General features: G+C 61.5%; 1 protein-coding gene across 1 annotated transcript; it reads right to left on the bottom strand.

The window, feature by feature from the left end:
• Positions 1-585: 585 nt before the first annotated feature.
• On the bottom strand, positions 586-27,331 carry LOC142598835 (dual specificity tyrosine-phosphorylation-regulated kinase 1B-like). Its single transcript, XM_075738258.1, has 12 exons — positions 25,802-27,331; positions 25,285-25,404; positions 23,794-23,982; positions 21,169-21,316; positions 20,574-20,860; positions 18,501-18,647; positions 16,039-16,179; positions 14,177-14,480; positions 12,757-12,863; positions 10,336-10,888; positions 1,295-1,361; positions 586-715 (listed from the first exon to the last, which is right to left on the bottom strand). Exons 1-12 carry the CDS (start codon positions 25,862-25,864, stop codon positions 586-588), a joined length of 2,256 nt encoding a protein of 751 aa, XP_075594373.1. The 5' UTR covers positions 25,865-27,331.
• Positions 27,332-27,746: the final 415 nt, after the last annotated feature.

Below are 27,746 nucleotides of genomic sequence, written 5' to 3'. Positions count from 1 at the left end.
TTCTCCTCTAATCCCGACGAGGTTACCGGCATCTTCCGCCAAGATCCAGGAAATTCGTGACGGTGGAGCGACCACACGTCGGAGCGGGGGGAAAGGCGGGGGGGGGGGGGAAGGGATGGGAGGAAGATGGTTGGGAAGGCAGCGGGATGGGGGGATAGACCCCAAAACGTGGCTCTTTGATGGGCACCAGAACGTGGGGGCTGGATGAAGGTGGTTGAGGGGCACCAGGATGCATCTCCAGGAGGTTCTACCCCAAAACGTGGCTCCTTGATGGGCACCAGAACGTGGGGGCTGGATGAAGGTGGTTGAGGGGCACCAGGACACATCTCCAGTGGAGTCAACCCCAAAATGTGGCTCCTCACCAGAAATGGGACCTGTGGTTGGACAGTTGAGAGGACACCAGGACACATCTCCAGTGGGGTCAACCCCAAAACGTGGCTCCTTGATGGGCACCAGCACCTGGGGCTGGATGAAGATGGTTGGGTGGTCACTAGAATGCATCTCCAGTGGAGTCAACCCCACAATGTGGCTCCTCACCAGAAACAGGTCCCACTGAGAGGACACCAGGACACATCTCCAGTGGGGTCAACCCCAAAAACGTGGCTCCTTGATGGGCACCAGCACCTGGGGCTGGATGAAGATGGTTGGGGGGCACCAGGAAGCATCTCGGATGGGTTTGGACCACAAAACGTGGCTCCTCAGTGGCTGTACGACCCTGGGTCAGATGAAGACGGTTGAGGGACACCTGGAGGTATCTGATGGGGTTGGACTCCAAAATGTGGCTCCTTGATGGACACAGGCCCAAGGGATGGAGAAGGTGGTCGAGAGGCCACCAGAACCTTTCTCCAGCAAGGGGGTCAACCCCAAAACGTGGCTCCTCGTTGGACGCAGAGACACCGAACCCTGGCTCCTCCTTCATGTTTCCTCCTGGTCTTTCAAGCCTTCCTCCTTCTGTCCCTCCTCATCTTCCTTCCCACCTTCAACCTCTCTGAACAAACCCCGTGGACGTCCCCACCACGGTCCCAAGGTCAAGGTGGGGTGACCTCACGCCGACCATTGTCCCGATCATCGCGTGTCCCCCCCCCCCCGTGTCCGTCCCCCCCATTTCTCTTGGTGCCTCCAGAAGTAAAGGAGATGCCTTCACATCTCCTCCACATCACCTCAAGAGCCTCCCAGTTCTTCCCAGTTCCTCCCAGTCCAACCCCAGAAGACCTCGTGGAACCTCCCAGTTCTCTAAGGAACCCCCGCTGGAACGGGTCCTTCCAGTTCTCTGGAAATCCCAGTTTAACCCTACCCAGTCACTGGGCTGAACTGGGATGGGCCGCGCTGACTCAGCTCCTCCTGGATCGTCTGGACTTGCCCTGGACGTATCGTTAACCAATCAGCTTCGGGCTTATTCAAGAGGTCTCTTAATTAGCTCAGGTGTTAATTGAGCTCCAGGCAAGTCGTCAAGGTCGTAATTAGTCGGTTCTAATTAACCTGGGCTGCGGGGAGCTCCCATGATGCTTTGCGGGGGGCGGGGAAGCTGAGATTAATTGGGTGGGTAATTGGGAGGGGGGGGGCGGTGCCTCAGTTTCCCTCAGCGCTCCCAGTTGCCCCCCAGTTCCTCCCAGTTGCCTCCGGTTCCTCCCAGTTGTCCCCAGTGGCCTCCCAGCTCAACACTCCCAGTTGCCCCCAGTGCTCCCAGTTGCCCCCAGTTGCCTCCGGTTCCTCCCAGTTCTCCCCAACGGTCCCCCGTCCCAACGCTCCCAGTTGCCCCCAGTGCTCCCAGTTGCCTCCAGTTCCTCCCAGTTGCCACCAGTGCTCCCAGTTTCCCCCAGTTCCTCCCAGTTCTCCCCAACGGTCCCCCGTCCCAACGCTCCCAGTTGCCCCCAGTGCTCCCAGTTGCTCCCAGTTGCCCCCAGTTCCTCCCAGTTGCCTCCGGTTCCTCCCAGTTCTCCCCAACGGTTCCCCGTCCCAACACTCCCAGTTGCCCCCAGTGCTCCCAGTTGCCTCCAGTTCCTCCCAGTTGCCCCCAGTGCTCCCAGTTGCCTCCGGTTCCTCCCAGTTGCCTCCGGTTCCTCCCAGTTGTCCCCAGTGGCCTCCCAGCTCAACACTCCCAGTTGCCCCCAGTGCTCCCAGTTGCCCCCAGTTGCCTCCAGTTCCTCCCAGTTCTCCCCAACGGTCCCCCGTCCCAACACTCCCAGTTGCCCCCAGTGCTCCCAGTTGCCTCCAGTTCCTCCCAGTTGCCACCAGTGCTCCCAGTTTCCCCCAGTTCCTCCCAGTTCTCCCCAATGGTCCCCCATCCCAACACTCCCAGTTGCCCCCAGTGCTCCCAGTTGCCCCCAGTTCCTCCCAGTTGCCCCCAGTGGCCTCCCAGCTCAACACTCCCAGTTGCCCCCAGTGCTCCCAGTTGCTCCCAGTTGCTCCCAGTTGCCCCCAGTGGCCTCCCAGCTCAACACTCCCAGTTGCCCCCAGTGCTCCCAGTTGCCCCCAGTTACTCACAGTTGCCCCCAGTTTTTCCCAGTTGCCCCCAGTGCTCCCAGTTCCTCCCAGTTGTCCCCAGTGGCCTCCCAGCTCAACACTCCCAGCTGCCCCCAGTGCTCCCAGTTGCCCCCAGTGCTCCCAGTTGCCTCCGGTTCCTCCCAGTTGTCCCCAGTGGCCTCCCAGCTCAACACTCCCAGTTGCCCCCAGTTTTTCCCAGTTGCCCCCAGTGCTCCCAGTTGCCCCCAGTTCCTCCCAGTTGTCCCAGTGGCCTCCCAGCTCAACACTCCCAGTTGCCCCCAGTGCTCCCAGTTGCCCCCAGTTCCTCCCAGTTGCCCCCAGTTCTCCCCAATGGCTCCCCGTCCCAACGCTCCCAGTTGCCCCCAGTGCTCCCAGTTGCCCCCGGTTCCTCGCAGTTGTCCCCAGTGGCCTCCCAGCTCAACACTCCCAGTTGCCCCCAGTGCTCCCAGTTGCCCCCAGTTCCTCCCAGTTGCCTCCGGTTCCTCCCAGTTCTCCCCAACGGTCCCCCGTCCCAACGCTCCCAGTTGCCCCCAGTGCTCCCAGTTGCCCCCAGTTCCTCCCAGTTGCCCCCAGTGCTCCCAGTTGCCTCCGGTTCCTCCCAGTTGCCTCCAGTTCCTCCCAGTTGTCCCCAGTGGCCTCCCAGCTCAACACTCCCAGTTGCCCCCAGTGCTCCCAGTTGCTCCCAGTTCCTCCCAGTTGCCCCCAGTGGCCTCCCAGCTCAATGTTCCCAGTTGCCCCCAGTGCTCCCAGTTGCCCCCAGTTACTCACAGTTGCCCCCAGTTTTTCCCAGTTGCCCCCAGTGCTCCCAGTTGCCTCCGGTTCCTCCCAGTTCTCCCCAGTGGCCTCCCAGCTCAACACTCCCAGTTGCCCCCAGTTGCCCCCAGTATGCCCCACAAGTCACTGTTCCCAGTTGCCCCCACTTCCCCCCAGTACTCCCAGTTCCTCCCAGTTTCCCCCACTGCCCTCAATGTCCCCCATGCCCCAGTTGCTCCCAGTTGCCCCCAGTTTGTCCCAGTTGCTTCACTGCCCTCAATGTCCCTGACACCCCAGTTCCCCCCAGTTGCCCCCAGTTCCTCCCAGTGCCCCCAGTTCCTCCCAGTTCCCCCCAGTTCCTCCCAGTTCCCCCCAGTTGGGGTTGAAAGCCGCCTGGTTTGGGCTCTGTAGGGGGCCTGGGGGGTATTTAGGGGCTATAGGGGATCTATAGGGGGTCCCAGGGGGGCTATAGGGGCTTCCTATAGGTATTTAGAGTCAACACGGTCTTCTATAGGGACCCCCAGGAGCTATAGGGACCCCCAGGAGCTATAGGGCCCCCCAGGAGCTATACAGTCTACCCAGACCCTATAGGGACCCCCAAAGTTCTATAGGGACCCCCAGGAGCTATAGGGACCCCCAGGAGCTATACGGCCTCCCACACCCTATAGGGACCCCCAAAGTTCTATAGGGACCCCCCAGGAGCTATAGGGCCCCCCAGGAGCTATAGGGACCCCCAGGAGCTATACAGTCTACCCAGACCCTATAGGGACCCCCAAAGTTCTATAGGGACCTCCAGGAGCTATAGGGACCTCCAGGAGCTATACGGCCTCCCACACCCTATAGGGACCCCCAAAGTTCTATAGGGACCCCCCAGAAGCTATAGGGACCCCCCAGGAGCTATATGGCCTACCCACACCCTATAGGGACCCCCCAAGGTTCTATAGGGACCCCCCAGGAGCTATAGGGACCCCCAGGAGCTATAGGGACCCCCAGGAGCTATACGGCCTCCCACACCCTATAGGGACCCCCAAAGTTCTATAGGGACCTCCAGGAGCTATAGGGACCTCCAGGAGCTATACGGCCTCCCACACCCTATAGGGACCCCCAAACTTCTATAGGGACCCCCCAGAAGCTATAGGGACCCCCAGGAGCTATACGGCCTCCCACACCCTATAGGGACCCCCAAAGTTCTATAGGGACCCCCCAGGAGCTATAGGGCCCCCCAGGAGCTATAGGGACCTCCAGGAGCTATATGGCCTCCCACATCCTATAGGGACCCCCCAAGGTTCTATAGGGACCCCCCAGGAGCTATAGGGACCTCCAGGAGCTATAGGGACCCCCAGGAGCTATACGGCCTCCCACACCCTATAGGGACCCCCAAAGTTCTATAGGGACCCCCCAGGAGCTATAGGGACCCCCAGGAGCTATAGGGACCCCCAGGAGCTATACGGCCTCCCACACCCTATAGGGACCCCCAAAGTTCTATAGGGACCCCCCAGGAGCTATAGGGACCCCCAGGAGCTATAGGGACCCCCAGGAGCTATACAGTCTACCCAGACCCTATAGGGACCCCCCAAAGTTCTATAGGGACCTCCAGGAGCTATAGGGACCTCCAGGAGCTATACGGCCTCCCACACCCTATAGGGACCCCCAAAGTTCTATAGGGACCCCCCAGAAGCTATAGGGACCCCCAGGAGCTATACGGCCTCCCACACCCTATAGGGACCCCCAAAGTTCTATAGGGACCCCCCAGGAGCTATAGGGCCCCCCAGGAGCTATAGGGACCTCCAGGAGCTATACGGCCTCCCACACCCTATAGGGACCCCCAAAGTTCTATAGGGACCCCCCAGAAGCTATAAGGACCCCCCAGGAGCTATATGGCCTACCCAGACCCTATAGGGACCCCCCAAGGTTCTATAAGGACCCCCCAGGAGCTATAGGGCCCCCCAGGAGCTATAGGGACCTCCAGGAGCTATATGGCCTAACCACACCCTATAGGGACCCCCAAAGTTCTATAGGGACCCCCAGGAGCTATAGGGACCTCCAGGAGCTATAGGGACCCCCAGGAGCTATACGGCCTCCCACACCCTATAGGGACCCCCCAGGAGCTATAGGGCCCCCCAGGAGCTATAGGGACCTCCAGGAGCTATATGGCCTAACCACACCCTATAGGGACCCCCAAAGTTCTATAGGGACCCCCAGGAGCTATAGGGACCTCCAGGAGCTATACGGCCTCCCACACCCTATAGGGAATCCCAAACTTCTATAGGGACCCCCCAGAAGCTATAGGGACCCCCAGGAGCTATACAGCCTCCCACACCCTATAGGGACCCCCAAAGTTCTATAGGGACCCCCCAGGAGCTATAGGGACCCCCTAGGAGCTATACGGCCTCCCACACCCCATAGGGGCCCCCAAGGTTCTATAGGGACCCCCCAGAAGCTATAGGGACCTCCTGGAGCTATACGGCCTCCCATACCCTATAGGGACCCCCCAGAAGCTATAAGGACCCCCCAGGAGCTATACGGCCTCCCACACCCTATAGGGACCCCCAAACTTCTATAGGGACCCCCCAGAAGCTATAGGGACCCCCCAGGAGCTATATGGCCTACCCAGACCCTATAGGGACCCCCCAAGGTTCTATAGGGACCCCCCAAGGTTCTATAGGGCCCCCCAGGAGCTATAGGGACCCCCAGGAGCTATACGGCCTCCCACACCCTATAGGGACCCCCAAAGTTCTATAGGGTCCCCCAGGAGCTATAGGGACCTCCTAGAGCTATACGGCCTCCCATACCCTATAGGGACCCCCCAGAAGCTATAAGGACCCCCCAGGAGCTATATGGCCTACCCAGACCCTATAGGGACCCCCCAAGGTTCTATAGGGAGCCCCCAGGAGCTATAGGGACCTCCAGAACTATACAGCTTCCCAGGCCCTATAGCCCCCCCCCCCCAGGAGCTATACGGCCTCCCAGACCCTATAGAGACCCCCCAGGTGCCATAGGGTCCCACTGACATTATATAGACCCACTATAGATGTATGGACACCCCCCCCCCAGAAGGCCGGAATGGGGGGGACCAGGCACTGTATGGCCTCTATAGGTACCCTGAGGAGGTCCCCAGACCCTATAGAAGCTTCTATACCCCCCCCCCCCGGACATTATACACACCCCACCAAGGGGGGACCAGGCCCTATACAGCCCCCCCCAATCCTATATGGTCCCCCATCACATTGGCACCCCCGCTATAGGGTCCTCCGGCACCTATACGGCCCCTTAGCCCCTATAGGGTCCTATATACCCCCCTCCGCCGCAGCTGGCGTGTGATATAGCCCCTATATGCCCCACCTCCCAGCACCTATAGCACCCCCAGCCCAATCTGGACCACCCAGCCCCTATAGGACCATCATATACCCCCCCAGACCTATATAGCCCCCTCCTTGCGGGCAGGGGGGAATCCAGCCCCTATAGGGTCTCCTCCAGCCCCTATAGACCCCCCTCCCCTTGGCTCCCCCTCACCCTATAGAGTCCACGTCCTCCCCCCAGCCCCTGTAGCTCCCTCTGACCCTATAGGTTCTCCACAGCCCCTATAGCTCTGACACGGGGGGTGTGTGTGTGTGTGTATCCCCCCCCCCCCAGCCCCTATACGGTCAGTATAATCCCTATAGCTCCCCCAGGCCCTATATGGTCCATATAGTCCCTGCAGCTTCCCTGAGCCTGCTATAGGGTTTCCTCAGCCCCTACAGATCCCCTGTATTCTATAGGGTCCTCCCCCACAACTCCCTCCATCCCCTATACATCCCCCAGACCCTATAGGTCCCCTTGACCCTATATTGCCCCCCCCAGCCCCTATACCTCTCTCCCACCTTATAGGGTCCCCCCATTCTCTATAAGGTCCCCCCCAGCCCCTATTGCTCTCCATGACCCTATAGAGTCCCACCAGTACCTATAGAGTCTCACCAGTCCCTATAGCTCCCCTATAGGCTCCCCCTAGGCCTCTATAGTATCCCCATATTCTATAGCGTACCCCCCAATCCCTATAGCTCCCTCTGACCCTATGGAGAGCCTTGCTGTTCCTATAGGTCTCCTATACCCTATAGGGGGTTCCCCCATGCCTATAGCTCCCCTATGCCCTATAGGGTCCCCCCAGGCCCTATAGCTCCCCTACACCCTATGGAATAGCCCCCTCCCACCCCTATAAATCCCCTGTGCCCTATATGGGACCCCCCAGCCCCTATAGATCCCCTATATCCTATAACCTCCCCCAGCCCTACAGCTCTCCTATAACTTAGAGAGACAGCACCCCCAGACCCTATAGCTCCCCTATACCCTATAGGGACCACCCCAGGCCCTATAGCTCCCCTACACCCTATAGAACAGTCCCCCATGCCTATAGCTCCCCTATAGCTCCCCTACACCCTATAGAACAGCCCCCCATCCCTATAGCTCCCTTACACCCTATAGGGACCACCCCAGGCCCTATAGCTCCCCTACACCCTATAGAACAGCCCCCCCATGCCTATAGCTCCCCTATAGCTCCCCTACACCCTATAGGGACCACCCCAGGCCCTATAGCTCCCCTACACCCTATAGAACAGCCCCCCATGCCTATAGCTCCCCTACACCCTATAGGGACCACCCTAGGCCCTATAGCTCCCCTACACCCTATAGAACAGCCCCCCATGCCTATAGCTCCCCTATACCCTATAGAACAGCCCCCCATGCCTATAGCTCCCCTATAGCTCCCCTACACCCTATAGAACAGCCCCCCATCCCTATAGCTCCCCTACACCCTATAGGGACCACCCCAGGCCCTATAGCTCCCCTACACCCTATAGAACAGCCCCCCATGCCTATAGCTCCCCTATAGCTCCCCTACACCCTATAGGGACCACCCCAGGCCCCATAGCTCCCCTACACCCTATAGAACAGCCCCCCCATGCCTATAGCTCCCCTACACCCTATAGGGACCCCCAGCTCCCCTATACCCTATAGAACTCCCCTATAGAACAGCCCCCCCCCAAGCCCTATAGCCCCAAATGAGGGTGGCCCCCCCCCCAAATCTATGGGTGCCCCCCAAAACTGGGTGGCCCCCCCCCCAAATCTATGGGTGCCCCCTAAAATAAGAGGGCGCCCCTCAAAATCCATAGGTGCCCCCCACATCTATGGGTGCCCCCCCCAATCCATGGGTGCCTCTTAAAATAAGAGGGTGCCCCCCCAAAATGAGGGTGCCCCCCTCAAATTTATGGGTGCCCCCCAAGAGGGTGCCCCCCCCAAAATCTATGGGTGCCCCCCCCAAAAATCTATGGGTGCCCCCCTCAAATTTATGGGCGCTCCCTAAGAGGGTGCCCCCCCAAATCTATGGGTGCCCCCCCCAAATCACATGGGTGCTTCCCTAAGAGGGTGCCCCCCCCAAAATCTATGGGTGCCCCCCCAAATCTATGGGTGCCCCCCCCAAATCTATGGGTGCCCCCCTCAAATTTATGGGCGCTCCCTAAGAGGGTGCCCCCCCCAAATCTATGGGTGCCCCCCCCAAATCACATGGGTGCTTCCCCTAAGAGGGTGCCCCCCCCCAAATCTATGGGTGCCCCCCAAATCTATGGGTGCCCCCCCCAAATCTATGGGTGCCCCCCCAAATTTATGGGCGCTCCCCAAGAGGGTGCCCCCCCCAAATCTATGGGTGCCCCCCTCAAATTTATGGGTACTCCTAAGAGGGTGCTCCCCCCAAAATCTATGGGTGCCCCCCCAAAATCTATGGGTGCCCCCCCAAATCACATGGGTGCTTCCCTAAGAGGGTGCCCCCCCAAATCTATGGGTGCCCCCCCCAGATCTATGGGTGCTCCCTAAGAGGGTGCCCCCCCAAATCTATGGGTGCCCCCCTCAAATTTATGGGTACTCCTAAGAGGGTGCCCCCCCCCCAAATCTATGGGTGCCCCCCCTAATCTATGGGTGCCCCCCCCAAATTTATGGGCGCTCCCCAAGAGGGTGCCCCCCCCAAATCTATGGGTGCCCCCCCCCAAATCACATGGGTGCTTCCCTAAGAGGGTGCCCCCCCCAAAATCTATGGGTGCCCCCCCCAAATTTATGGGCGCTCCCCAAGAGGGTGCCCCCCCCAAATCTATGGGTGCCCCCCTCAAATTTATGGGTACTCCTAAGAGGGTGCCCCCCCAAATCTATGGGTGCCCCCCCCAAATCTATGGGTGCCCCCCTCAAATCTATGGGTGCTCCCTAAGAGGGTGCCCCCCCCAAATCTATGGGTGCCCCCCTCAAATTTATGGGCGCTCCCTAAGAGGGTGCCCCCCCCAAATCTATGGGTGCCCCCCCCAAATCACATGGGTGCTTCCCCTAAGAGGGTGCCCCCCCAAAATCTATGGGTGCCCCCCAAATCTATGGGTGCCCCCCCAAAATCTATGGGTGCCCCCCCAAATTTATGGGCGCTCCCCAAGAGGGTGCCCCCCCAAACTCTATGGGTGCCCCCCCCAAATCACATGGGTGCTTCCCTAAGAGGGTGCCCCCCCCAAAATCTATGGGTGCCCCCCCAAATCTATGGGTGCCCCCCCAAATCACATGGGTGCTTCCCTAAGAGGGTGCCCCCCCCAAATCTATGGGTGCCCCCCCCAAATCTATGGGTGCCCCCCTCAAATTTATGGGTACTCCTAAGAGGGTGCCCCCCCCAAAATCTATGGGTGCCCCCCTCAAATTTATGGGCACTCCCTAAGAGGGTGCCCCCCCAAATCTATGGGTGCCCCCCCCCCAAAACTGGGACGCCTCCCCCCCCCCATTTCCTACCACCCCCCTTAATAATAATTATTAATTATAATTAATAACAATAATAATAATAAAGCGCCGGGGGGGGAGGGGCGGGGTGGGGGGAGGGGCCACGCGCCTGGTGGGGTTTTTTGGGGTGGGGGGTAGGGGTGGGGGTAAGGGTGGGGGGTGTCAAGAGCTGGCGGCCGTACTTTGGGGGACGCAGACCCCCAAAAGCGCCGAGTCCTCGCGGTCGGGGCGTCCCCGTAAATGGGGACCCCCGTAAGGGGGGTGGGGACCTTCGAGGGGGTGACCTCCTCCTCCTCCTCCTCCTCCTCCTCCTCCTCCTCCTCCCACTCCTCCTCCTCCTCCTCCCCCCGATGACGTCATAGGCGGCGGCGTCATCATCATTCCGTCCTCGCCGCCATTTCCCGTTACGCCCCCTCGAGTCCGGAATGTTGATTGGATAAAAGGGTGACAGTCCGGTTGATGACGCGGCGGGGGTGGGGGTGGAGGTGGGGGTGGGGGTGGAGGTGGGGGGTGGTGGGGGGGGTGGAGGAGGTGGAGGTGGGGGTGGTGGACCCCCAAAATCCATCCGTTCGGTGGAAGGGAGGAGCCCGGGATTTGGGGGAACCGTCGTTTGGTGATGATGCGGCTGGTGGTGGTGATGATGCGGTTGCTGGTGATGATGCGGCTGGTGGTGGTGATGATGCGGTTGCTGCTGCTGCTGCTGGTGATGATGATGATGATGATGGTGGTGAGGTGGGCGAGGAAAGACAGCAGAAGCTCCGCCCCCTCCTCCTGGTAGAATCTGAGAGGGTTTTGGGGGTCCCAAAGGGGTGAAGGTATCGTTGACGGCGACCGGGACAACCGGGTCCCCCCAAGGTCGGGGCGGTTGCGTTGGGGGACCCTGGGAGGAGAAAGAGAAGAGGTTAGAGCGGGGTGGGGTGGGCGGGGAACCGTGCGCATCCCCTCCCCACCCCCAAGGCGTCACGGGGAGGTGGAACGTGGTTATGGGGTCTCCAAGGTCCCCACGTCATGGGCAGGGGGTCCTCATGGTTCTCACCTCATGGGTGTGGTGTCCCCAAGATACCCCTGTCGTGGTGTCCCCAAGATCCCTATCTCACGGCTATGGTGTCCCCAAGTTCCTCATGTCATGGCTACGGTGTCCTCAAGGTCCCCACCTTACGGGCATGGTGTCCCCAAGGTCTCCTCGTCATGACCATGGCGTCCCCAAGATCCCTCTGTGATGGCTACGAGGTCCCCAACGTCTCCTTGTCATGGGGTCCCCAAGGTCTCCTTCTCATAGTCACAGTGTCCCCAAGATCGCCATGTCACAGCTATGGCATCCCCAAGGTCTCCTCATCATGGTGTCCCGAAGATCCCCATCTCAAGGTTATGGTGTCCCCAAGTTCCTCATGTCATGGCTACGGTGTCCTCAAGGTCCCCACCTCATGGGCATGGTGTCCCCAAGATCTCCTTGTCACGGCCATGGTGTCCTCAAGATCCCTCTGTGATGGCTATGGGGTCCCCAACATCATCATGGCTACGGTGTCCTCAAGGTCCCCACCTCATGGGCATGGTGTCCCCAAGGTCTCCTCATCATGGCTGTGGTGTCCCCAAGATCCCCATCTCATGGCTATGGTGTCCCCAAGTTCCTCACATCATAGCTAAGGTGTCCCCAAGGTCCCCACCTCATGGGCATGGGGTCCTCAAGGTCTTCTCATCATGGTGTCCCCAAAGTCTCCTTGTCATGGGGTTCCCAAGGTCCCCACCTCATGGGCACGGTGTCCCCAAGGTCTCTTCATCACGGTGTCCCCAAGGTCTCCTTCTCATGGCCACGGTGTCCCAAGGATCCCCATGTCACGGCTATGGTGTCCCCAAGGTCCCTACCTCATGTTCATGGGGTCCCCAAGGTCTCTTCATTGTGGGGTGCCCACCTCATGGTCATGGTGTCCCCAAGGTACCCATGTCACATCTATGGTGGCCCCAAGGTCTCCTCACTGTGGGGTTCCCAAGGTCCCCACCTTGTGATCATGGTGTCCCCAAGGTCCCATGTCATGGTCATGGTGTCCCCAAAGGTCTCCTCATCATGGCGTCCCCAAGGTCTCCTCGTCATGGTGTCCCCAAGGTCCCCACACCGTGGCTATGATGTCCCCAAGGTCTCCTCGTCTTGTCACCCACCCGCTCGTGACCAGGAATGTCTCTAAGGTCCTCATCCCATGGCCGGTGCAACCTCGTGGTCTCTGGTGTCCCCAAGGTCCATGTCACCCACCCACTGTGACCAAGATGTCCTCAAGGTCCACATCACCCTCCCAGTGTCACTAGAGGAATCCTGAGGGTCCCCGAGCTCTATGTCACCCACCCACTGTGACCAAGATGTCCTCAAGATCCATGTCACCCACCCACCTCTGGCCAGGATACCCCCAAGGTCCCATCTCACGGCCAACGCAACCTCATGGTCTGTGGTGTCCCCAAGGTCCATGTCACCCTCCCAGTGTCACTAGAGGCATGTGGAGGGTCCCCAAGGTCCATGTCTCCCACCCGCTGTGACCGGGGTGTCCCCAAGGTCCACGTCTCCCACCCACCTACGACCAGAAGTGTCCCCAAGGTCCATATCACCCTCCTGGTGTCCCTAGAGGGATCCCAAGGGTCCCCAAGCTCCACGTCTCCCACCCGCTGTGACCAAGATGTCCTTCAGGTCCATGGTCACCCACCCACCGTGGCCGGGGTGTCCTCAGGGATGGGTGGGGCACCCATGGGTGCCACCGACGGTACCTGTGGACTCTGCATCTCGTAGTCGGTGTGCGGGGGGGCGGCGCTGCCGTAGTAGCGGTTGCTGTAGCGGTAGCTGCGGTTGTCGTTGGAGGAACCGCTGGAACCACCTGCCAAGGACAACGGGGACATCAAGGTCGGTGGCTTGGGACCGGGAGGTCCCCAAGGGGATGGGGTGGCACGGGGAGATGTCACCTTGGAGGACACGGACCATGGAGGGATGGGGATGAGATAGGACTAGGTGGTGTGGTGGTATGGCGAGCCACCACCCAAACAGGACGTGGAGCTTGGTGGCACAGGGATGGGGACAGCAGAGGACCAGGAGCTCGTGGTGGCCTGAGGAGCCACCATCCACTAGGACACGGAGCCTGGAGGGACAGTGACGGATCTGGGACAGGATTGAACTCCGCGGTCACGTTTTGGGGCACCACAATGACCTGAGAAGATGTCACCTAGGAGGACACGGACACTGGAGGGATAGGGATGAGGATGGGACAGGACCAGCTGTTGTGGTGGTATGGGGAGCCACCACCCAAAAGGACATGGAGCCTGGTGGGACACAGATGGGAGAGGACCAGAAGCTTGTGGTGGCCCGAGGAGCTACCACCCATCAGGACACGGAGCTTGGAGGGACAACGATGGGAACATGACGCGACCGAGCCCCGTGGCCACGTTTTGGGGCACCACAATGACCTGAGAAGATGAAACTACATAGGACATGGAAACTGGTAGGACAAGACCAGGAGCTTGGGGTGGCCTGAGGAGCCACCACCCATCAGGACACGGAGCCTGGAGGAACAACAATGGGGACACGACATGACCGAGCCCCGTGGCCACGTTTTGGGGCACCACAATGACCTGAGAAGATGAAACTACATAGGACATGGAAACTGGTAGGACAAGACCAGGAGCTTGGGGTGGCCCGAGGAGCCACCACCCATCAGGACACGGAGCCTGGAGGGACAGTGACGGATCTGGGACAGGATTGAGCCCTACGGTCACGTTTTGGGGCACCGCGATGACCTGGAGAGATGAAACCACATAGAACATGGAACCTGTTGGACGAGGATGGGACAGGACCAAGTCTTGTGGTGGCCTGGAGAGCCACCACCCATCAGGACATGGAGCCTGGAGGAACAATGATGGGGATGGGACAGGACCAAGTCTTGTGGTGGCCTGGAGAACCACCACCTAACAGGACATGGAGCATGGTGGGACAGGGATGGGAACAGGAGAGGACCAGGAGCTTGTGGTGGCCCAAGAAGCCACCACCCATCAAGACATGGATCCTGGAGGGACAATGACAGATCTGGGACAGGATTGAGCCCCATCGTCCCATTTTGAACCATCAAGATGACCCAGAACTCCAAAACCCATGGAGATCCATCCCCCAGAAGCTCAGAGATGACGTTGAGGTCCCTACCTGAACTGGAGATGGAACTGGTGGTGCTGGTGCTGTGACTGTGCTCCATGGCTGGACTGGTGGAGGTGCTGTTGCTGGTGTTGGTACCTTCATCGTTGGTTTTTTTGAAGAAATTATGTTGAAGAGCGTAGAAAGGGGTGATACGACTCCGAGGTTCATAATCCAACATCCGTAAGACCAAGTCCTTGAACTTCAAGTAGTCGGAGGGCGCGTGACCTTGTTCTCCTGCCCGACGTCCACCCGGGCCACCGCTTTCCACCCCCAGCACCTCGTGGAGTCGTCGTGTCCCCGGCACTTTGTATTCCTACGAGGGGATGGAGGTGGGTGGTGGGTCTCAGGGTTGGGTGGTGGGAAGTTCTTGGAAAGGGGGGGGATTGAAGGGTTTGGGGGTCTTCTGGGGGTGATCTGAGGCGTTTGGGGATCTTCTGGGGAGGATCTGATGGTTTGGGGGTCTTCTGGGGAGGATCTGATGGTTTGGGGGGTCCTTGGGGGGAAACTGAGAGGTTTCTGAAGGGTTTGGGGGTCTCTTGAGGAGAAGAAAGGAGGTTTAGGAGGTTCTTGGGGGGGGGATCTGAGAAGTTTGAAGGTGTCCTGAGGAGCAGAAAGGAGGTTTAGGGGGTCCCTGGGGAGGATCTGAGGGGTCTGGGGGTCCTTGGGAGGAAACTGAGGGGTTTGGGGGTCTTCTGGGAGAGATCTGATGGTTTTGGGGGTCTTCTGGGGGGGGATCTGATGGCTTGGGGGTAGATCTGAGGGGTTTGGGGGGGAACTGAGGAGCAGAAAGGAGGTTTTGGGGGTTCTTGGGGGGGATCTGAGGGGTTTGGGGGTCTCCTGAGGAGCAGAAAGAAGGTTTTGGGGGTTCTTGGGGGGGATCTGAGGAGTTTGGGGGTCTTTGGGAGGAAATTGTGGGGTTTGGGGGTCCCTGGGGAAAGATCTGATGGGTTTGGGGGGGTCTTTGGGGAGAAACTGAGAGGTTTGGGGGGAGATCTGAGGGGTTTGGGGGGTTCTTGGGGGGGATCTGAGAGGTTTGGGGGTCTCCTGAGGAGCAGAAAGAAGGTTTTGGGGATTCTTGGGGGGGATCTGAAGAGTTTGGGGGTCTTTGGGAGGAAATTGTGAGGTTTGGGGGGGGATCTGAGGGGTTTGGGGGTCTTTGGGAGGAAATTGGGGGGTTGGGGGGGGTCTTCTGGGGGGGAATCTGATGGTTTGGGGGGAGATCTCAGGGGTTTTGGTGTCCCCAGGGGAGGGAAAGGAGGTTTGAGGGGGTCCTTTGGGGGAGATCCAAGGGGTTTGGGGGGGTTGGAAAAATCCAGGGGGTTTGGGAAGTCCCTTGGAGACTCTGAATGGCTACTGGGCCATACTGGGAGATCCTAAAGGGCTACTGGGCCATACTGGGAGGCACTTCAGAGCCATAGGGACACCCTGGGAGCCCCCTAGGAGCAACCGAGTGGATCCTGGGAGGTTCTGAAGGGCTACTGGTTCATACTGGGAGGTCCTGAATGGTTACTGGGCCATACTGGGAGGTCCTGAATGGTTACTGGGCCATACTGGGAGGTCCTGAATGGCTACTGGGCCATACTGAGAGGCACTTCAGAGCCATAGGGACATTCCAGAAGTCCCCTAGGAGCAACGGAGTGGATCTTGGGAGGTTCTGAAGGGCTACTGGGCCATACTGGGAGGCCCTAAAGGGCTACTGGGACATACTGGGAGGCACTTCAGAGCCATTGGGACACCCTGGGAGCCCCCTAGGAGCAACCGAGTGGATCCTGGGAGGTCCTGAAGGGCTACTGGTCCATACTGTTCCGTACTGGCCTATACTGGTCCATACTGGTCTATACTGGTCTGTACTGGTCTATACTGGTCCGTACCTTCTTGCTCTCCTTGTTCCTCTTGAGGGCCCACCCCCCTTCCGGCAGCTTCTCGAAGTATTTTCGGGCTTTGGGGGCCTGATCCAGCATGTGGGGGGGCGGCAGCCCCAGCACCTCCACGATCCGGTTCATCTGATCGGCCTGGGGACAGGGAGGGGACACGACGGGTGACGTCACCATCGGCCCCGAGGTCATTGTCATCTCCAAGGTCCATGGGGTCCCCAAGGTGACCTTGATCCCGTTGGGAACATCTCCAAGGTCCCTGAGGTGACTTTGAGCCCGTTGGGGTCATCTCCAGGGTCCCCCAAGACCACCTTGACCCTGTCAGGGATGTCCCCCGAGGTCCCCAAGGTGACCTTGACCCTGTTGGGGATATCTCCAGGATCCCCAAGGCCACCTTCACCCTGTCAGGGATGTCCCCACAGTCCTCACGGTGACCTTTGACCCCATTGGGAACATCCCTGGGATCCTGAAAGCCACCTTCACCTTGTCGGGGATGTCCCCAGAGTCCTCAAGGTGACCTTGACTCTGTTGGTGACATCTCCAGAGACACCAAGGCCACCTTGACCCTGTCAGGGACGTCCCTGAGGTCCCCAGTGCCCACCTTGACCCCATTGGGGTCATCTCTGGGGTCACCAAGGCCACCTTGACCCTTTCAGTGATGTCTGCAAGGTCACCTTGACCCTGTTGGGGACATCTCCAGAGCCCCCAAAGCCACCTTCACCCTTTCAGTGATGTCCCTGAGATCCCCAGCGTGACCCTGACCCCACTGAGATCATTTCCACAGTCCCCAAGGCCACCTTGACCACATTGGGGTCATCTCTGGGGTCCCCAAGGCCACTTTGACCCTGTCGGGGATGTCCCCAGGGTGACTTTGAGCCTGTTGCGAACATCTCCAAGGTCCCCCAAGGCCACCTTGACCCTGTTGGGGATGTCGCCGAGGTCCCCAAGGCCACCTTGACCCCATTAGGGATGTCCCCAAGGTCTCCAATGCCACCTTCACCCTTTCAGTGATGTCCCTGAGATCCCCAAGGTGACCTTGACCCCACTGAGGTCATCTCCACAGTCCCCAAGGCCATCCTGACCACGTTGGGGTCATCTCTGGGGTTCCCAAGGCCACCTTGACCCTGTTGAGATCATCTCCAGGGTCCCCAAGGTGACCTTGACCCTGTTGAGGTCATCTTCGGGGTCCCCAAGGTGACCTTGACCCTGTTGGGGACATCTCTGGGGTTCCCAAGGTGACCTTGACCCCGTTGGGGACATCTCCAGGGTCCCCAAGGCCACCTTGACCCCGTTGGGGATGTCCCCGAGATGTCCCCGGGTGCTCCCTCTGCCCCACCCTGGGGAAGCCCCGCCCACTTCAAGCCCCGCCCCTTCTTAGCCACACCCCCATTCAGACCCCGCCCCTTCCCCGTGATGCCCCGCCCCCTGCCTAAGCCCAACCCACTGCAGAGATGCGGCCAATGAGCGACCTCCCCAGGCCTGGCCCTGCCTCCCACACCAAGCCCCGCCCCTCCTGCCAAGCCCCGCCCACCTGACAACTGACTGGCCAGGATCTCCACCAGGCCCCTCCCACTCCCCAAGCTCCACCCCCTTCATCCCAGACCACACCCCCTCCCCACCAGGCCCCGCCCACCTGTCACTCATGAAGAGCAACTCACCACATGTCTCCACCAAGCCCCTCCCACCCCCTCCCCAAACCCCGCCCCTTCACTCCTAAGCCCCGCCCCAGCCAGACCACGCCCCTCCCCAAGCCCCGCCCCCTCCCCAGCAGGCCACGCCCCCTCATTGCCACCTACATCAACTCACCACTGCACATCCCCAAGCCCCTCCCCTTATTCCTAAACCACGCCCCTCCACAAAGCCACGCCCCTTTAATACTAAACCACGCCCCTCCCAACAGACCACGCCCCCTCCCCAGCAAGCCACGCCCCTTCATTGCCACCTATGTCAACTCACCACTGCACACCCCCAAGCCCCTCCCAAGCCCCGCCTCTTTAATCCTAAACCACACCTCCTGCCAACAGACCACGCCCCCTCCCCAAGCCCCGCCCCCTCATTGCTGCCTATCTAGACTCACCACTGCACATCCCCAAGCCCCCCCACTCCCTCCCCAAACCCCGCCCCTTTATTCCTAAACCACGCCCCCTCCCCAAAGCCCCGCCCCTTCGCAGCAGGCCACGCCCCCTCATTACCGCCTATGTCAACTCACCACTGCACATTCCCCAGCCCCTCCCAAGCCCCGCCCCTTTAATCCTAAACCACGCCCCCTCACCACAGACCACACCCCCAACAGACCACGCCCCCTCCCCAGCAGGCCACGCCCCCTCATTGCCACCTATGTCAACTCACCACTGCACATCCCCAAGCCCCACCCCTTTATTCCCAAACCACTCCCCCTCCCAAACAGACCACGCCCCCTTCCCCCAAGCCACACCCACCCCTTCCCCGGCCCCGCCCACCTCGTTAGCCCCGCTGAAGAGGGGTTCTCCCGTGTGCATCTCCACCAGGATGCAGCCCAGGGACCACATGTCGATGGCCAGGTCGTAGGGAAGCCCCAGCAGCACCTCGGGGGAGCGGTAGAAGCGGCTCTGGATGTATTGGTAGATCTGAGGAAAAGGGGGGGGGCGGAGCTTTAGCCGGTGAGGACACGCCCACGGGGGGCGGGGTCATGCAGGGGAGGGGTTTTTAGAGTGAAAGGGGAGATAAAGGGTCAGTGTGGCTTTAAAAAGGGGCGGGGAATGGCTCAGGGGGTGGGGCTAGATGAAAGGGGCGGGGCTTAGCGCCTAGGGTGGAGGGGCAGGGCTACAGGCAGAGGGGCGTGGCCAGCTCACAGAGGGTGGGGCTTGGTCATGTAGCCTTATATGGGAAGGGGGTGGGGCAGAGCTTATTCCTGCAGGGGGGGCGGGGCTTTCCAATCCAGGAGGTGGAGCCAAGGGGCGTGTCCTTGGGGCCTGGGGGCGGGGCTTATCCCTACAGGGGGCGGGGCTTAGCCCTCCATAGCCCCAAATGGGCCCGGGGCAGGACTCTGCAGCCTGGGGGCGGAGCCAAGGCAAGGGGCGTGTCCTTGGGGCCTGGGGGCGGGGCTTATGCCCGCAGGGGGCGGGGCTTATGCCCACAGGGGGCGGGGCTTAGCCTTCCATAGCCCCAAATGGGCCTGGGGCAGGACTCTGCAGCCTGGGGGCGGAGCCAAGGCAAGGGGCATGTCCTTGGGGCCAGGGGGCAGGGCTTAAGCCTGCAGGGGGCGGGGCTTAAGCCTGCAGGGGGCGGGGCTTATCTCTACAGGGGGCGGGGCTTAGTGCTCCATAGCCCCAAATGGGCCTGGGGCAGGACTCTGCAGCCTGGGGGCGGGGCTTTCCAGCCCAGGAGGCGGAGCCAAGGCAAGGGGCGTGTCCTTGGGGCGGGGCTTATCCCTGCAGGGGGCGGGGCTTATTCCTACAGGGGGCGGGGCTTAAGCCTTCCATAGCCCCAAATGGCCCTGGGGCAGGACTCATCCTCCTGGGGGCGGAGCTTCCCAGCCCAGGAGGCGGAGCCAAGGCAAGGGGCATGTCCTTGGGGCCTGGGGGGCATGTCCTTGGGGCCTGGGGGGCGTGTCCTTGGGGCCTGGGGGGCGTGTCCTTGGGGCCTGGGGGCGGGGCTTGTGCCTGCAGGGGGCGGGGCTTGTGCCTGCAGGGGGCGGGGCTTAGCCCTCCATGGCCCCAAATGGGCCTGGGGCAGGACTCACCCTCCTGGGGGCGGAGCTTCCCAGCCCAGGAGGTGGAGCCAAGGCAAGGGGCGTGTCCTTGGGGCCAGGGGGCGGGGCTTATGCCCGCAGGGGCGGGGCTTAAGCCTGCAGGGGGCGGGGCTTGTGCCTGCAGGGGGCGGGGCTTAACGCTCCATAGCCCCAAATGGGTCTGGGGCAGGACTCATCCTCCTGGGGGCGGAGCTTCCCAGCCCAGGAGGCAGAGCCAAGGCAAGGGGCGTGTCCTTGGGGCCTGGGGGCGGGGCTTATGCCTGGCGGGGCGGGGCTTATCCCTGCATGGGGCGGGGCTTAGCACTCCATAGCCCCAAATGGGCCTGGGGCAGGACTCTGCAGCCTGGGGGCGGAGCCAAGGCAAGGGGCATGTCCTTGGGGCCAGGGGCGGGGCTTGTGCCTGCAGGGGGGCGGGGCTTGTGCCTGCAGGGGGCGGGGCTTAGCGCTCCATAGCCCTAAATGGGTCTGGGGCAGGACTCATCCTCCTGGGGGCGGAGCTTCCCAGCCCAGGAGGCGGAGCCAAGGCAAGGGGCGTGTCCTTGGGGCCTGGGGGCGGGGCTTGTGCCTGCAGGCGCGGGGCTTGTGCCTGCGGGGGGGCGGGGCTTGTGCCTGCAGAGGGGGGCGGGGCTTGTGCCTGCAGAGGGGGGCGGGGCTTAGCGCTCCATAGCCCCAAATGGGCCTGGGGCAGGACTCACCCTCCTGGGGGCGGAGCTTCCCAGCCCAGGAGGCGGAGCCAAAGGGGAGTGGGCGTGTCCCCAGGGGTGTCCCCCATCGTCCCCATCCCCCCCACCCCCCCCCTCACCCTCTGTCCGAGCTGACACGAACTCCCAAAATCGACGATTTTAACGGCGGATCGTTTGGGGTTGCAGAGGAGGATGTTCTCGGGTTTGAGGTCGCAGTGGATGATGCTGAGCTCGGGGGTGGCGAGGAAGAGGAGGGCGGCGCAGAGCTGCTGAGCGAATTTCCGGGTGAGATTGAGCGAAACGCCCCGGAAATTGGTGTTGCGAAGGAGATCGTAGAGGTTGTAGGAGAGAAGCTCGAAAGCCAGGCAGAGGTGGTTGCGGAACATGAAGTGACGTTTGAGGTGAACTGCGAGGGGACCGGGGAAGGAAGGGGGGGGGGAAAAAAACAAAACAAAACAAAACAAAAAACAAAAAAAAACAAACAACAAAACCGACGGTGGCGGGATAAAATCTGCAACGCCGCCGCCACACACCCCACACCCCCCCCCCCCCCCCAAAAATCCCTCCCTCCCCCCCCCCCAACCAGCCATAGACACCTACGCCCCAAAAACCTCTGACGTCAAACCCTCCCCGCTCCCCTCCTGTCCAGGGTACAGATATCGTGGGGTGCACACCCCCCCCCCCCCCAAAAAAAAATGACCCTACCCCACTGACCGATATAATATTTCATCTCGGTGTGATGTTGGTTCATGAGCTGAAGGAGCCGGAGCTCGATCTGCGCTTGGTTGAGAAAAGCTTTTTTGTTTTTGATGATTTTAATGGCCACCCACTCTTGGGCTTGGTGGTCGTAAGCCTTTACCACCTACGGGATGAAAAAATATAAAATAAATAAAAAAAGAAAAAAAAGGGGGGGGGACACACACCAAAAAAAGGTGATGGGGGACCCCAAAAAAGCTGGAGGGGATTCTCCACCTCGGGGGTGAGGCAGGGAGGGGGGATGGAGGAGTTGGGGTGCAGCAAAGAAACCTCGGTGATAATGTGGGGACACCCCGCCAAGAGCAGCAGGGGGGACCCCAGGGGTGACAGAGGGACCCCAGGGGTGACAAAGGGACCCCAAGATGCTGAGGGGGGACCCCAGGGATGAAGCTGGAGGGAGATGGAGGAGTCGGGGTGCAGCGGGGACACCCCCAAAGGGATCTGGGGGACCCCCCCAAGAGTGGCAGGGGGGACCTGGGGACACTGGTGGGTGTCGAGGGGGGACCCCAGGGGTGGCAGGGGGGACCCCAAGATGCTGGGGGGGACCCCAGGGATGAACCTGGAGATGGAGAAGTGGGGGTAGAGCAGCGACACCCCGATGACAATGTGGGGACCCCCCAAAAGGACCTGTGGGACCCCAGGGGTGGCAGGGGGGACCCCAAGAGCAGCAGGGGGGACCCCAAGATGCTGGGGGGGACCCCAGGGATGAACCTGGAGATGGAGAAGTGGGGGTAGAGCAGCGACACCCCGATGACAATGTGGGGACCCCCCAAAAGGACCTGTGGGACCCCAGGGGTGGCAGGGGGGACCCCAAGAGCAGCAGGGGGGACCTGGGGACACTGGTGGGTCTCAAAGGGACCCCAGGGGTGGCAGGGGGACCCCAAGATGCTGGGGGGGACCCCAGGAATGAAACTGGAGAGAGATGGAGGAGTCGGGGTGCAGTGGGGACCCCCCAAAAGGGATCTGGGGGACCCCCCCCAAGAGTGGCAGGGGGGACCCCAGGGGTGTAGGAGGGACCTGGGGACACTGGTGGGTGTCGAGGGGGGACCCCAGGGGTGGCAGAGGGACCCCAAGATGTTGGGGGGGACCCCAGGGATGAACCTGGAGATGGAGAAGTGGGGGTACAGCAGCAACACCCCAATGACAATGTGGGGACCCCCCCAAAAGGACCTGCGGGACCCCAGGGGTGGCAGGGGGGACCCCCAAGAGCAGCAGGGGGGACCTGGGGACACTGGTGGGTCTCAAGGGGACCCCAGGGGTGGCAGGGGGGACCCCAAGATGCTGAGAGGGGACCCCAGGGATGAAGCTGGAGGGAGATGGAGGAGTTGGGGCACAGCGGGGACACCCTGGTGACAACGCGGGGACCCCCCAAAAGGACCTGCGGGACCCCAGGGGTGGCAGGGGGGACCCCAAGATGCTGTGGAGACCCCCCGAGGGTGGCAGAGGGACCCCAAAGGTGGCAGAGGGACCCCAAGATGCTGAGAGGGGACCCCAGGGATGAAGCTGGTGGGAGATGAAGGAGTCAGGGTGCAGCGGGGACACCCCAGTGACAATGCAGGGACCCCCCAAAAAGACCTGCGGGACCCCAGGGGTGGCAGGGAGGACCCCAAGACGCTGTGGAGACCCCCCCAAGGGTGGCAGAGGGACCCCAAAGGTGGCAGAGGGACCCCAAGATGCTGAGAGGGGACCCCAGGGATGAAGCTGGAGGGAGATGGAGGAGTCGGGGCGCAGCGGGGACACCCCGGTGACAACGCGGGGACCCCCCAAAAATACCTGCGGGACCCCAGGGGTGGCAGGGAGGACCCCAAGACACTGTGGAGACCCCCCCGAGGGTGGCAGAGGGACCCCAAAGGTGGCAGAGGGACCCCAAGATGCTGAGAGGGGACCCCAGGGATCAAACTGGAGGGAGACGGGGGAGTCGGGGTGCAGCGGAGACACCCCGGTGACAACGTGGGGACCCCCCAAAAAGACCTGCGGGACCCCAGGGGTGGCAGGGGGGACCCCAAGATGCTGTGGAGACCCCCCCGAGGGTGGCAGAGGGACCCCAAGATGCTGAGAGGGGACCCCAGGGATGAAGCTGGAGGGAGATGGAGGAGTCGGGGCGCAGTGGGGACACCCCGGTGACAACGTGGGGACCCCCCAAAAAGACCTGCGGGACCCCAGGGGTGGCAGGGGGGACCCCAAGACGCTGTGGAGACCCCCCCGAGGGTGGCAGAGGGACCCCGAGGGTGGCAGAGGGACCCCAAGATGCTGGGGGGGGGACCCCAGGAATGAAGCTGGTGGGAGATGAAGGAGTCGGGGTGCAGCGGGGACACCCCAGTGACAATGCAGGGACCCCCCAAAAAGACCTGCGGGACCCCAGGGGTGGCAGGGGGGACCCCAAGACGCTGTGGAGACCCCCCCGAGGGTGGCAGAGGGACCCCAAAGGTGGCAGAGGGACCCCAGGGGTGACAGAGGGACCCCAAGATGCTGAGAGGGGACCCCAGGGATGAAGCTGGAGGGAGACGAAGGAGTCGGGGCGCAGCGGGGACACCCCGGTGACAACGTGGGGACCCCCCCGCCCTCCCCGAGCGAACCCCCAACCTGGCCGAAGGAGCCTTTGCCGATGAGGGAATCGATCTCGTAACGGTCCAACCAACGCTCGCCGCTGCGGACGATGTAATCGTGGTTGTCGTCGTCGTAACCCTCGTTACACAAACGACGTTCTTTTTTGGTGCCGGCGTCTTCGGGGGGCCCCTGCTGCGCCCGACGTTTCTTCTTGGCGTAATAAACCTGAGGGGTGGGGGGGGAAAAAATGGGGTGACACGGGGTGGGGGAGGTGGGATACGATCCATCCGGGGCACCCATGGGTGCTAAACGCTCGTCTATAAGGGATTGGAACTGTCCTGAGGCACCCATGGGTGACAAAGGTTTCTATAGGGGGGGATTTAACTCGTCTGGGGCACCCATGGGTGCTATGCATGCCTCTATGGGAAGGGGTAACCCATCTGGGGCACCCATGGGTGACAGACACCCAGCTATGGGGGGATTTAACCTTCCTGGGGCACCCAAGGGTGCCAGACACCCCTCTATAGGGGACTATAACCAGCCTGAGGTACCTATGGGTGACAGACACCCATTTATAACAGAGCTATAACCCTTCTAGGGCACCCATGGGTGCCAGACACTCCTTTATAGGAGAGTATAACCCTCATGGGGCACCCATGGGTGCCAGACACCCCTCTATAGGGGGTAAAACCCCTCTGGGGCACCCATGGGTGACAGACACCCCTCTATATGGGGGATTTAACCAATCTGGGGCACCCATGGGTGTCAGACATCCATCTATAAACAAAATTTAACCCATTTGGGGCACCCATGGGTGACAGACACCCATCTATGGGGGGGGATTATACCTTCCTGGGGCACCCATGGGTGCCAGACATCCCTCTATACGGGAGATTTAACCCTCGTGGAGCACCCATGGGTGACAGACACCCCTCTATAGGGGAGATAAAACCCCTCTGGGGCACCCGTGGGTGACAGACACCCCTCTATAGGGGGAATAAAACCCCTCTGGGGCACCCGTGGGTGACAGACACCCCTCTATAGGGGGGGTAAAACCCCTCTGGGGCACCCATGGGTGACAGACACCCCTCTATAGGGGGGGTAAAACCCCTTGTGGGGCACCCATGGGTGACAGACACCCCTCTATAGGGGGGTAAAACCTCTTGTGGGGCACCCGTGGGTGACAGACACCCCTCTATAGGGGGGGTAAAACCCCTTGTGGGGCACCCATGGGTGACAGACGCCCCTCTATAGGGGGGATAAAACCCCTCTGGGGCACCCGTGGGTGACAGACACCCCTCTATAGGGGGAATAAAACCCCTCTGGGGCACCCATGGGTGACAGACACCCCTCTATAGGGGGGATAAAAGCCCTCTGGGGCACCCGTGGGTGACAGACACCCCTCTATAGGGGGGATAAAACCCCTCTGGGTCACCCACGGGTGTCAGAAATCCCCCCCCCCCCCCCCAGGACTGCTCCCCACCTTTTCCTACCCCAGCACCCATGGGTGCCAGCCCCCGTCCTGACCTCATTGATGTGTTTGTAAGTTTTGATGAGATCAACGGAGAGTTTACGTAGCGGGGCGCTTCCCGCGTCCCGAAAATTCCGAGGGATTCGGCGCTGCAGCAGGTTCAGCTCCGGCAGGATCTGGAGAAGGGGGGGGGGGGGGGGGCGGTGTAGGCACCGGATTTGGGGGGGGGGGGTGCACAGAAATTTGGGGGTCCCCGGATCAACTTTAACCCTCCCCCCCACCCCCCACCCCGTTATCACCCAGGAGGGTTGCGATGGGATTTTTGGGGGGGGGTCTCGGTGGGTTCTGGGACTGGGGGGGTTTGGGGGGGCCCCCCCCCCCCATTTCAGGGTGTCGGCCTCCCCCCTCATTTTGGGGTCCCCCCTGGAAGTCCCAGAGGTGCCCAAAGAGTCCGAAGGGTCCTAATGCCCCCCCCCCCCGCCCCCATTTCGGTGGCCCTAGGGTTGCGTTCCCCCACCCGGGGGGGGGTGTGTGTGTGGTTCTTGGAGTGTCCCCCCTCAATTTTGGGGGTACCTGGGGGGGCTCAGCCATGGGCTGGAGGCTGGCGAAGGGAGCATGGCCAGACTGGCCCGACATGGTGGGTTCAGAGCGGAACAAAAAGCCCGGCCAGGTCGGTCCCGGGCATCCTGCGGTGCTGCCGCCACCTGCGAGGGAAAAAACGGGGGGTTGGTGGGGACCCCTAAATCTACCCTGAATCCCCCCTCTATGATCACCCGGGGGTGGGGTGGGTGGAGTAATCAGTAGGGTTCAGAGTGAACGCGAGCAATAATCGGCCGCTTTAACTAAACCGAGCGAGTAAAACCAGAGTTCACCATCAGTAGGGACCAGAGTGAACAGGCTGGGGGTGGTGGTGGTGCCCGGCTTAGCCACGCCCCCCCGGAGGCCACGCCCCCCGAAGGCCACGCCCCGAGGGTGTGGGGGGAGAGGCTGCTCATGTCACCACCCGGCTGATCTTGCCATAGCAACAGACTTCCCATTGGCTACCTGCCATCCTCGGCAGCCAATAGCAAGCCGGTGGCTCTGGCATTGGGCGGGGCCATAAGGAGGGGCGGGGCCTAACCCCCCCAAACCCCCCCCCCCGGGGTCCTAAACACCCACCCTGGGTCCTAAATCCCCCCCCCCCCCCCGCCCCGACCCGGGGGGTATTAAGGGGCTGGAGGGACCCAGATCAAACCAGTATAGACCAGTAGGGGGGGGGGGACACACGGACTGGGAGGTAGCACTGCGGGGAGAGGGGAAGGGCGGGGTGTCCGTGCCTCAGTTTACCTGGGGACGGGGATTGTTGGGGAGAACTGGGATGGGACTGGAGGGAACTGGGAGGGATTGAAATGGAACTGGGGTTAACTGGGAGGGACTGGGGGGGGGGGGGGAATTGGGATGAATGGGGGGAACTGGGTGGGACTGGAACATCCCGACCAGTACTGGGGATCCCAAACCAGTATGGGGGGGGGGGGAAGCGGGAAATATACCTGTACTGGGAGACCCACACTAGTACTGGGGGGGGCTATACTGGTACCGGGGGGAGGTGTCTATACTGGTCCCAGTACCGGTCACCGGGAGTCACGGAGAAACCGGTAACCGGCGCCGGGATGAGGGTGGGAACCCACCGCGGCCGTGCCGGGCCCGGGGATAGGGGGAGAGAACCGAAGGGACCGTACCGGACCGGGGAGGGGAGAACGGGGCGAGAGACCCGTGAGGGACCAACCCCAGGGCGGGGGGACACGACGACACCGGGCCGGTACCGGTAAAGGGACCCAACGGAGGCTCCGCCCAGGGAAAAGAAGGGGAGGGAGGGGGGTGTGTGTGTGTGTGTCTCACCTTCGGCGGCTGAGCTGGAGGAGGCGGCGGGGGGCCCGGAGCGGGGCCGGGGGGAGGGGGGGGGGGGGGGCGGCGGCGGCGGCGCCCCGGGGATTTCCCAGTAATGCCCACGGAAAATGGCGGCCACAACAAACCGCCGCCGCCGCTTCGCTTCTGCGCATGCGCGGCCCCACCCTCCCGGCTTTAACCAATAAACGACGCGTAAACCTTTCCGGTTTAACCAATAGGCGCTCTGTGCTACACACCCCCCCCCTCCACAGTTTCTAATCCCGCCCCCCTCCTCCTCCAGTGCTGCGCATGCGCATTGATCGTCCTCCGCCCTCAAAACGTCACCAACCCGCGCCGGGCCCCCTCCCTCCCCCCGCCCAAAGGGGGGGGGGGGAAAAACCAGCGCCGCGCATGCGCACGACACGCATAGGTGGGCCCGCAGCTGTGGCCACGCCCACTCGCCCCCCCGCCAAAGGGGTGTGGCTTCGCGAAGCCACGCCCCCTTCTGCACCGCCCTTTCCCGCCACCTCCCAGGGGGGTTAATTAAGCTTTTGGGAGGGTAATTAACCCCCCCCAGACGTTAATTAACCCCACCCCCCTGACCATCTCTACCCTGCTCTGGGCTAATTACTCCCCCAGAGGATTAATTACC

This window comes from Balearica regulorum, chromosome 31, assembly GCF_011004875.1.
Source record: "Balearica regulorum gibbericeps isolate bBalReg1 chromosome 31, bBalReg1.pri, whole genome shotgun sequence".
Taxonomy (NCBI): domain Eukaryota; kingdom Metazoa; phylum Chordata; class Aves; order Gruiformes; family Gruidae; genus Balearica; species Balearica regulorum.
Note: the sequence above shows the minus strand (reverse complement) of the source record. Positions and strands in the feature narration are given on the sequence as shown.

What these genes read in the sequence shown, in the direction of transcription:
- LOC142598835 (XM_075738258.1), bottom strand. Translation starts at nt 25,864, where the DNA reads ATGTCGGGCCAGTCTGGCCATGCTCCCTTCGCCAGCCTCCAGCCCATG. An exon ending in GCAAAGGCTCCTTCGGCCAG is followed by an intron (nt 21,317 to 23,793) that starts GTTGGGGGTTCG and finishes TTCATCCCGTAG; the next exon opens with GTGGTAAAGGCTTACGACCA. An exon ending in TCTTCAGCGGGGCTAACGAG is followed by an intron (nt 16,180 to 18,500) that starts GTGGGCGGGGCC and finishes CCCTGTCCCCAG; the next exon opens with GCCGATCAGATGAACCGGAT.